The following is a 10,083-nucleotide window of genomic DNA, read 5'->3' on the forward strand; positions in this document are numbered from 1 at the left end:
ATCTGATGCATAAAAACCGTCTCAGTCTCACATTATTAATCACTGGGAAATGAACTCGCTGGGTTTTGGTTTTGTGTTTTATTTAAAATAGGCTGACACACACTACCTCTGCTTGTAATTGTCCAGTGTTAATTAATCCATGTTCCCTCAGCTGCCTCCTCAATGTAAGATAATCAACTCGTATTTATTATTAATTCATATTTATTTAAAAATATTTATCATTAATCCAGTGTTACAGCCCGCAGTCCTTTGCCTCTCCCTGTTGTGTGTGTGTTTCCCAGGATATTAAAACAATCAAGTCCAGAGTCTGGGGAGGGGATAACGAGCTCCGAAGCCTCGGGATTGTTTTGGGGTGAAAACAGCGCATTTGCAACCCGGATTCTTGGAGGGTAAAAAGCTTCTGCCGAAACCCGGGATCGAACCAGGGACCTTTAGATCTTCAGTCTAACGCTCTCCCAACTGAGCTATTTCGGCTGCCTGGTCGCGCTCCGCCCCCCCCACTCGTCACCGCCGGTGGCGCCGCGCTGGGCGGGGGGACACGAGGGGACAGAGGGGCGGGACGGGGGACACGGGGCAGGCGGGATGTGGGACATGGGCACCGGACACAGGACAGACGGGAGACGAGCGCGGGATGTGGGACAAGGGACAGCCGGGACACGGTGACAGGGGGAGGCCGGCAGCAGCGCGGTCTCTGTGGCGCAATCGGTTAGCGCGTTCGGCTGTTAACCGAAAGGTTGGTGGTTCGAGCCCACCCAGGGACGGTCGCTCTTTATTTTCCTGCGCGACCACGGCTCCGCAGATCCTGGACCGGCCCTTCCTGCCGAGTCCTGCGGCGGCTCCGGCACGGCCCCGCCCGCCGGGATCGTTTTGGGGTCGTTTTCGGTTTGTTTTGGGATCGTTTTACCGTGGGCCGCGGCGGAGGCGGAGGGTGCCTGCGGAACTCCTGTCCAGGGACGCGTTTCCCGCCGGAGCGCTGAGGCGGTTTCGCGCCGGGCCCTGTAGCGGGTGCACCGCGCGCAGAGGTTGCCTCAAGGGCTGCGGAGAGATGGCGGCGCTGGGCCGTGAGCGGGGCCGGGACCGGGAACGGGCGTGGGGACGAGAACGGGGATGGGGACGGGCATGGGGATGGGGGACCGGGAGCGGTGTGTGCACTGAGACAAGCCCGGCTCTTCGCTGAGGGAGTGGCAGGGAGGGAATCCTGAGGGGACACCAGGCCCTGCCGTGGCCCACAGCCGGGCTGAGCTCTCCCGTTCTCCCTTGCAGGTCTGCGGCTCCCCGCGCACGGAGTGCTGGGCTGGCGGTGAGCCCGGGGCTGGGGGCACCGGGGCGGTGGGACAACCGGGGGCTGGGAGGGCCTGGCGGGGACAGCGCTGGCCCCGGGGCTGGCGGTGATGGGGCACCGGGGGGACCCCGGAGCCGCGGCTGAACGGCTCCCCGAGTTTGGGGGTCACTGGGGGGCTCCTTCCCCGCTGGGTTTGTGGAGCACCGGCTCCTGCGGGGGCTCTGTCACCCCTCACCCTGTGCGGGTCCTTTCTGTCCCCAGGCCCGGCTCTGTGAGTCCCGTGCTCGCCCAGCAGCTCCATCAGACGCCGGCGGCCGATCGCGCTGACAGGTGACAATTCCTGCCCTGGGGACAGGGAACAGCCGCTTGTGCCACCATTCCCGGGTGGGGGTCCCAGTGACGCCTCCTGTGCTAAAATCCGGCGGGTTCTGGCGGCTCTGGAGCCCCGGGGAGGGGCAGCTGTGGTTGGGGTGTGGCTGAGGGGCTCTGCCCCAGCACCAAACCCACAGATCCCACTCTGCTCCAAACAGAGGGGTGCCATTGTCATTCCTCAGGGAGTCACAGCCCCGTGGAGGGCTAAATGCTGATTCTGCAAGGAGATAACTGGAGGGTGATGGCTCCTTTCAGCTCTGTCCAGGTCCAGAAGAGCTCTGCTGTTGTCCAGAGGAAATCCTACGTCCCCAGCAGCCGTGGCGAGTACGTCATTGCCAAGCTCGATGACCTGGTCAACTGGGCACGGCGGGTGAGTCCTGTGCCACCAGGCTCCCTGGCACCCAGGGACAGAGGGTGACACCAGAGGCACCTCCTGCTCGGGATAAAAATAGGCTCAGAGCTGCCTTGGCCGAGTTCTGTGGCCAGAGGGTGACACTGGGGTCCAGTGACAGTGTGGGACATGGGCTGAGGGGGGGGGGGGTCTGGAACTGCCCTTTGGTCACCAGGAAAAGGCACTTCTGAGTTGTCCCTGCCCTGTGGGGAAGGGTGACACAAGTGACAGTGCTGTGGGTGTGCTGTGCTGAGCCTTAGCTGGGCTGGTCCTTATCTGGCCACCACTGTCCCTGTGGGGCTCTGAGCTGTCCCTCTCTGCTGTCCCTGAGCTGGGACACCACTGTCCCCATGGGGCTGTGAGCTGTCCCTTCTCTGCTCTCCGTGGGTGGCTCTGAGCTGTCCCTTTCTGCTGTCCCTGGTGGCTCTGAGCTGTCCCTGGGTGGCTCTGAGCTGTCCCCTCTCTGCTGTCCCTGGGTGGTTCTGAGCTGTCCCTCTCTGCTGTCCCTGAGCTGGGACACCGCTGTCCCTGGGTGGCTCTGAGCTGTCCCTTTCTGCTGTCCCTCTGAGCTGTCCCTTTCTGCTGTCCCTGGGTGGCTCTGAGCTGTCCCTGGGTGGCTCTGAGCTGTCCCCATTGGGCTCTGAGCTGTCCCTGGGTGGCTCTGAGCTGTCCCTTTCTGCTGTCCCTCTGAGCTGTCCCTTTCTGCTGTCCCCATTGGGCTCTGAGCTGTCCCCATTGGGCCCTGAGCTGTCCCCATAGAGCTCTGAGCTGTCCCTGGGTGGCTCTGAGCTGTCCCCACTGGGCTCTGAGCTGTCCCTTTCTGCTGTCCCTGGTGGCTCTGAGCTGTCCCTGGTGGCTCTGAGCTGTCCCTGGTGGCTCTGAGCTGTCCCCATTGGGCTCTGAGCTGTCCCCATTGGGCCCTGAGCTGTCCCCATAGAGCTCTGAGCTGTCCCTGGGTGGCTCTGAGCTGTCCCTGGTGGCTCTGAACTGTCCCTGCTGGCTCTGAGGTGGCCTCAGCAGTGTCAGGGGATCAGCCCTGCAGCTCTCCCTGTACCCACTCCCCCAACGCCGTGCTCCCTGTACCCCAAACTCTCTCTCTGTGTGTGTCCCCCTGGCTGTCCCTGAGGCCCTGGCTGTCCCCACAGAGCTCCCTGTGGCCCATGACCTTCGGGCTGGCGTGCTGTGCAGTGGAGATGATGCACATGGCCGCCCCTCGCTACGACATGGATCGCTTCGGGGTCGTGTTCCGGGCCAGCCCCCGCCAGGCCGACGTCATGATCGTGGCAGGGACCCTCACCAACAAAATGGCCCCGGCCCTGCGCAAGGTATGGGGGGCTCGGGGGGCTTGGGCATGGTGGGGAGGTGGGCATCACCCCAAACGTGCCTGTTCTGCAGGTCTATGACCAGATGCCAGAGCCTCGCTACGTGGTGTCCATGGGGAGGTGAGTGCTGGCGTGTCCTCGGTGCTGTGGGGGTTTTTTTTTTTGCTTGTTTGTGTTTCTAAGTTCTTAAAAAGCCTTGTAGAGCAGTGAAAGGCTCCTTCTGGGAGAGCTGTGTGTGAATCCTCCCTGTTTTGCGGAGAAAAGAAGAAACCTCACAACTTTATAAAAGTTGTAAAGCCCGGAATGTTTATTTACGACAAGGCATGCGTGCCTCTGAAGGCCTCGGGTCTTCTTTTATCCCCCTTCCAAATGCACATGCATACAGTTTCACAAAAAGTTCATACATATTCATTCCGTGTGACATTTAGCACCAGTTCTTCTTTATCAAAGGAATTTCTAAGTCGGGGGCAAATCGACCTTGTGGTCTTTTCTGTTTTTCTTTCTCTGTCTCCTTGCTGTCTCGGCATGCGAGTTCTTCCTTCAGCTTTGGCCTCACAGACTTTTCACCTTTCTTAGACACTTCACCTAATTCAGAATGGATCTTTACTCTGTCTCATCCCAGAGATGGATTCAGGGGCTTTGCAGCTGCCAAACCTGTGTGTATCCAGAATGCCAGAGTTTGCTTTTGGGCTGTTAAAATGCTTCTGCTGTGCTGGAATCTGCTCCATGGGGGAACTCAATTGAAATCTACTCCATGAGGAAACTTGGTTGGAGTCTACTCCATGGGGGGATTCAGTTGGAATCTGCTCTGTGGGGGGATTAATTTGGAATCTGCTCCATGGGGGAACTCAATTGAAATCTACTCCATGGGGAAACTTGGTTGGAGTCTACTCCATGGGGGGATTCAGTTGGAATCTGCTCTGTGGGGGAACTCAATTGGAATCTGTTCCATGAGGGATTTGGTTGGAATCTGCTCCGTGAGGGGATTAATTTGGAATCTGCTCCATGGAGGAGCTGAATTGGAATCTGTTCATGGGGTCTCAGTTGGAATCTGCGCCATGAGGAACTCAGTTGGACCCCATGGTCTCAGAGGTCTTTCCCACCCTCAATAATTCCATGATTCTCACAGTTTTCTTTCCCCACAAGTTGTTTTTTTTTTGTCCCCACTGGCTGAGGGTGGCCGGTCCAGGCTGGAACAGGACAAATAGAAGGCAAAACAGAAGGGTTTGTAGCAGAGAGGGAGGGCTGTGGAATGTGCTTTGTGAGGGACATGGGCACAGTTCAGTTGGGTTGGATTCATCTGACACCCTCCCAGGCAGGGCAGTGTCAGCTGTGGAGTGGAGGCTCTGATCCTGGCAGTGCCCACCTGCCCAGGGCCACCTTCCTTGGCCTCCTGCTCACCTTCCTGTCCCTGTCCCTGTCCTGCAGCTGTGCCAACGGTGGGGGCTACTACCACTACTCCTACTCGGTGGTGAGGGGCTGCGACCGCATCGTGCCCGTGGACATTTACGTGCCAGGTACAAGGGGCAGCTCCACCTGGGAGCAGGGCAGGGAGAAGAGGGGGATTCTCTGCATTCTGGTGCAGCTTTGAAAGGTTTTCCTGTTGCAGTTTGAAAGGTTTTCCTGTTTCAGTTTGAAAGGTTTTCCTGTTTCAGTGGTGGGGAAGCTGCAGCAGCTCCAGAGATTTTGGGATGGGGAGATTGTGATGGTGGTGGCACCGTCAGTGGGGTGAGAGGGGGGTTTGGATACACTTTGATATTAAATAATTGCTATGTTTGATAAAGATCTTCTTGTAAACAACATCAATTTAGTTTCTTTGCACTCCACACAAAGCCAGAGGGGAGTCAGCTTTGGGATAAGTCCTGGGGTTGGCACCTCTGCTGGCTCCAGCTCTGTGCAGGCACCTGCCCTGTGACCTTCCCCCCTTCTCTCCTTCCTCTCTCTCAGGTTGCCCACCCACAGCTGAGGCTCTGCTCTATGGGATCCTGCAGTTGCAGAGGAAAATCAAGAGGGAGAAGAGGATGCAGATCTGGTACAGGAAATAGCCTTTATTTATGTCCCCACTCACTGCTCACATTTACGCACAAATCCGGCTCCTCTCACGCCTTCCAATAAAACTCTACCTGGTCCAGGTGCTTTTCTGTCTTTAATAAACCCCTCTGGTCTGAGGGGCTGAAAAACTGGGCTAAAAAGCAGGAGCTGAGTTTGGTAACACTGCTGAGTTGGTCTGAACAATCTGTCAGGGAAGGTGATGTCATATCGTGACATAAAGGCTTTGCCAGAATTATTTTTTTAGTTTTGTTGGGAAGTTTTGAGACCCAACACATGTCCAGGTGATTTCTGAGCACTCCCTGAGCTCATCCCTTACTCACCACCTGCTCCTTGTTGGTAATTCCTACACAGGATTTAATAAACCCATAATATTTGTGTGCACAGGGGCCAGAAATTAATTCTGTTTCTGTAACAAGTCAAATACTGATGCTTAAAATCAGAATGTGATTAATAAATGTGAATGTAGAGCTCCTGAGCAGGGCAGGGATAAAGCAGCCTGTCCTGGATGCATCCCAGGAGCCTGGGATGAGGAATGGTCATGCCTGAGGGACAAACACACTTTGGAAAGACAAATAAATCGCTGGGGAACAGCAGTTTGGGTATTTCATTCCTTTTAATGGACTTTATCTCTTCTAGGGAGAGAGGAAACCTCATTTATTGAGCTCTGAGGAGGGGTTGGGATCAGGATTTGCTGCCGTGGGCTTTGGCCAAAAATGTTGGGAAACTTCCCTGGGGAGTTGCTTCAGGAGAAGCTGAAATGCCTCAAAATGCCCCTGGTTTGGATTATTTGACTCTTGTGGGGAGCCACCCTGTAATTTCTCAAAATGATGCAGTTTTTAGAGGAAATGGCTGGTTCTGGAATCATTTGGCCAAAAGCTCTGAACCACACTGTGAAATTCCAGCTTTATTGAGAATTTGAAGTCTTGAGGGGACAGAGCAGGGTGAGATCTTCCACAGAGCCCACAAGATCCCGGCAGGACAGGGAGCTCCTGGGGCTGGGGCTTTCCTCTCCTTTTGTCCATCCCAAGCCTCCACCCATCTCTAAAGGATTTTAAGGAGATCAGAGCTGTTCTCCTCCTCCTCCTCCTCCTCAGCTCCCAGCCCTCAGTGTTTGAGCACGGTGGGGGTGATCATCCTGGGGTGGGAGTAGTAGCGGCACTCGGGGGGCGGCTGCAGCTCCATCACCCTCGTGCTGATGTTCTCCCTCCTGAACCCCGCCTGCAGCAGCGGCCCCACCTGGGTTTCCTGCAGGACAGGAGGGCAGGTGGGTGTCTCATGTGAGACAGCCAAGGAAAACCCCTCCGAGCTGCCCTCTGGCGTTCCCCAGCAGCACGGATGAGTTGCACAGCCTCGGCGAGGGGAGCGACTCACCTCAAACATCTTCTCGATGTCGCTGTACCTGGTTTTGAGCAGCTCCCCCCACGAGGTGAGGTTGCAGTAGGTGAGGACCCCTCCTGGCCGTAGCAGGCGGAAGGCGTGGCCCTGCCCCGGGAATTGGGGAATTTTTGGGAATTTTTGGGAATTGGGGTCAGCTCCTCCCGCTCAGCCCCCCCGGCCCCAGCTCCGCCCCGTGGTGTCACCTTGATGAAGTTGAACTGATGCGTGTGCCAGGTGTCCTCTGACAGCGGGTAGGTGTCGTACAGGATCCCTGCCCGGGAACAGGGGCTGCCTGTTAGCTGGGAGAGACCTGAGGGGTTCCTGAGTCCCAGGAAAATCCCCCTCCTCCATGGCCTGGAATTGCTCTGTTCCCATTGCAATTCCCTCCCCATGGCTCTGATCCCTGGAAGGCAGCAATGTGATGGCCCCCAGGACAAGGATCCAGCCCAGGACAAGGGGGAATGGAATCCATCCCAGGACAAGGATCCAGCCCAGGACAAGGGGGAATGGAATCCATCCCAGGACAAGAATCCATTTCCCCAGGACAAGGATCCAGCCCAGGACAAGGGGGAATGGAATCCATCCCAGGACAAGGATCCATTTCCCCAGGACAAAGATCCAGCCCAGGACAAAGATCTACCCCAGGACAAGGATCTGCTCCCCAGGACAAGGATCCAGCCCAGGACAAGGGGGAATGGAATCCATCCCAGGACAAGGATCCATTTCCTCAGGACAAAGATCCACCCCAGGACAAGGATCTGCTCCCCAAGACAAAGATCCACCCCAGGACAAGAATCTGCTCCCCAGGACAAGGACCCAGCCCAGGACAAGGATCCAGCCCAGGACAAGGATCCATTTCCCCAGGACAAGCATCTGCTTCCCCAGGACAAGGATCTGCTCAAGACAAGGATCTGCTCCCCAGGAGAAGGATCCATTTCCCCAGGACAAGGATCTAGCCCAGGACAAAGATCTGCTCCCCAGGACAAAGATCCATTTCTCCAGGACAAGGATCTGCTCCCCAGGACAAGGATCTGCTCCCCAGGACAAAGATCCACCCCAGGACAAGGATCTGCTCCCCAGGACAAGGACCCAGCCCAGGACAAGGACCCCAGGGACACAGCTGTGCCCCGTCCCCAGCCCCATGCAGAATCTGGGCTCCACCTGCACCCTGGCCAAACTGCTACCCCCTTTCCATGGCTCAGGGATGTCCTGGGATGCCCTGGGCTTTGCTGCACCCCCAATTTGCAGTGGGGTGCCCAGCCCAGCCCCTGCCCATCCTGCTGGTGCTGTCTCACCACTGAAGTGCCCGTCCGGCAGCGTTGGCACCACGTCCTCCCAGAGCCCCTTCAGGGGCACCACCTGCGGGTGGGGGGCACAGGGGTGAGCTTGGGGGGCCACAGGCACCCCCCAAGCCTGGCACAGCCCAGCGTGCCCCTGACCTTGTGCGGCTGTGCCTTGGCCCACTGCTCCAGGCGCCGGAAAACGCCCTCGTTGCACTCGATGATCCAGTGCTCGTCGATGCCGAATTCCTGCACCTTGGAGGCGGCGATGGCCATGCCAAACCCCACCTCCAGCACGCGGCCGCCTGCAGGTGGAACCCGGCACTCACAGCTCGGGGTTTTCTGTGCCTCAAACCCCTCCCCAAGCACTGAATTCTGAGCCATTCTTTCCCCAGATTGAGCTCTTTGGGTGCGGGTTGGGAGCACGTGGTGCTGGTGGCACTGAGAAGTTGGGAGCAGCAGGGACGTGTCCCTGTCACCTGTTGTCCCCCAGTTACCCCTGTGTCCCTGTCACCTGCTGCCCTCCCACAGTGGCCCTTTGTCCTCAACAACCCCCCCCCAGTTGATCCCAGTGAACAAACAACATCCAACCCTCCCTCTGCCAGGGAAACAGCCCCAAAAATGGGAGATTCTGGGAGGGGAAACAGCCCCAAATGTGGGAGATTCTGGGAGGGGAAACAGCCCCAAAACTGGAGATCCAGGGAGGAGAAACAGCCCCAAAACTGGGAGATCCAGGGAGGAGAAATAGCCCCAAATGTGGTAGGGCCATGGGAGGGGAAAGAGCCCCAAAAGTGGCAGGGCCATGGGAGGGGAAAGAGCCCCAAAAGTGGCAGGGCCATGGGAGGGGAAAGAGCCCCAAAACTGGGAGATCCAGGGAGGGGAAACAGCCCCAAATGTGGCAGATCCCAGGAGTGGAAACAGCCCCAAAACTGGGAGATCAGGGAGGAGAAACAGCCCCAAATGTGGCAGGGCCATGGGAGGAAGAACAGCCCCAAAAGTGGTAGATCCCAGGAGTGGAAACAGTCCCAAAAGTGGGAGATCCTAGGAGGGGAAACAGCCCCAAAAGTGGCAGATCCTGGGAGGGGAAACAGCCCCAAAAGTGGGAGATCCAGGGAGGAGAAACAGTCCCAAAAGTGGCAGATTCTGGGAGGGAAAACAGCCCCAAAAGTGGCAGATCCTGGATGGGAGGTGGCCGCATCCCCTCCACCTGTCCCCATCCCTGACACAAGGACACAAGTGCCATCATAGCCCTGCTGTCCCTGGGGGCACAGGCAGTGGGGGGCACATGCAGTGGGGTCCCCCAGCAGAACATTTCCCCCACCCCAGCTGCTTTAGGGGAAGCTGCACCCCCAGCACATCCCCAGAGCCCCCTGGGGAAGCTGCACCCCCAGCACACCCCAGAGCCCCCCGTTACCCTTGGATGCAGCCACGGTGGCCAGTGAGTGCATGTAGGGCGTCTCCCAGCGCTCCATCACCGGCTTGCCCAGGATCTCCAGGTGGGCATCGGGCTCATCGTAGCCGGCCTTGGCTTCCCTCCAGGCCGCCCTGCAATCCTCACCCTCGGCAAAGATCGGCCCTGCTGCCGCTCCGGAGCTCATGGCTGCGGGAGGAAAGTCCAGCTGGACAGGGAGGGAGGGAGGGAGAGAGAGAAAGGGCCACGGGGCTCTTGGCTGGCTTTAAATAGCCCTGCTGGAAAGTGCTGAGTGTGCACAGCCGGCTGGGGCCCCTCCGGGGATCGGGGCCCTTATCGGGAATGGGAGTCGTTATTGGGAATGGGAGCCCTTATCAGGGACAGGGCACCACGGGGCTGCCAGGCCTGAGGGGTCACCCGGGTGTCCCTGTTCATGGGCAATGGGACCCCCGGGGTGGGCAATGGGATCCCAGAATGGGGAATGAGACCCCTGGGGATGGGCAAGGCAACCCTCAGGATGGGCAATGGTGATCCTGAGATGGTCAATGGGACCCCCAGGGATGGGCAGTGGGACTCTGGGAATGGGTAATGGGACC

The 10,083-nt window shown here is 58.0% G+C and overlaps 2 protein-coding genes and 2 non-coding genes across 4 annotated transcripts; 2 read left to right on the forward strand and 2 right to left on the reverse strand.

Annotated features, from left to right (window-relative positions):
* Positions 1-401: 401 nt before the first annotated feature.
* TRNAF-GAA (transfer RNA phenylalanine (anticodon GAA)) lies at positions 402-474 on the reverse strand. Its single transcript has one exon. It is a non-coding gene; the product is annotated as a tRNA-Phe (tRNA).
* Positions 475-687: 213 nt separating this feature from the next.
* On the forward strand, positions 688-761 carry TRNAN-GUU (transfer RNA asparagine (anticodon GUU)). The gene has a single exon. It is a non-coding gene; the product is annotated as a tRNA-Asn (tRNA).
* A 214-nt stretch (positions 762-975) lies between these two features.
* On the forward strand, positions 976-5,495 carry NDUFS7 (NADH:ubiquinone oxidoreductase core subunit S7). The gene is made up of 8 exons (XM_058041103.1): positions 976-1,061; positions 1,264-1,300; positions 1,544-1,612; positions 1,910-2,024; positions 3,191-3,370; positions 3,441-3,487; positions 4,796-4,884; positions 5,315-5,495. The coding sequence occupies exons 1-8, from the start codon at positions 1,046-1,048 to the stop codon at positions 5,410-5,412; spliced, it is 651 nt and encodes a 216-aa protein (XP_057897086.1). The 5' UTR covers positions 976-1,045; the 3' UTR covers positions 5,413-5,495.
* An 808-nt stretch (positions 5,496-6,303) lies between these two features.
* Positions 6,304-9,697, reverse strand: GAMT (guanidinoacetate N-methyltransferase). Its single transcript, XM_058041102.1, has 6 exons — positions 9,491-9,697; positions 8,236-8,381; positions 8,092-8,155; positions 7,000-7,067; positions 6,791-6,901; positions 6,304-6,664 (listed from the first exon to the last, which is right to left on the reverse strand). The coding sequence occupies exons 1-6, from the start codon at positions 9,672-9,674 to the stop codon at positions 6,524-6,526; spliced, it is 714 nt and encodes a 237-aa protein (XP_057897085.1). The 5' UTR covers positions 9,675-9,697; the 3' UTR covers positions 6,304-6,523.
* Positions 9,698-10,083: the final 386 nt, after the last annotated feature.

Source organism: Melospiza georgiana, chromosome 26 (genome assembly GCF_028018845.1).
Source record: "Melospiza georgiana isolate bMelGeo1 chromosome 26, bMelGeo1.pri, whole genome shotgun sequence".
Lineage (NCBI taxonomy): Eukaryota > Metazoa > Chordata > Aves > Passeriformes > Passerellidae > Melospiza > Melospiza georgiana.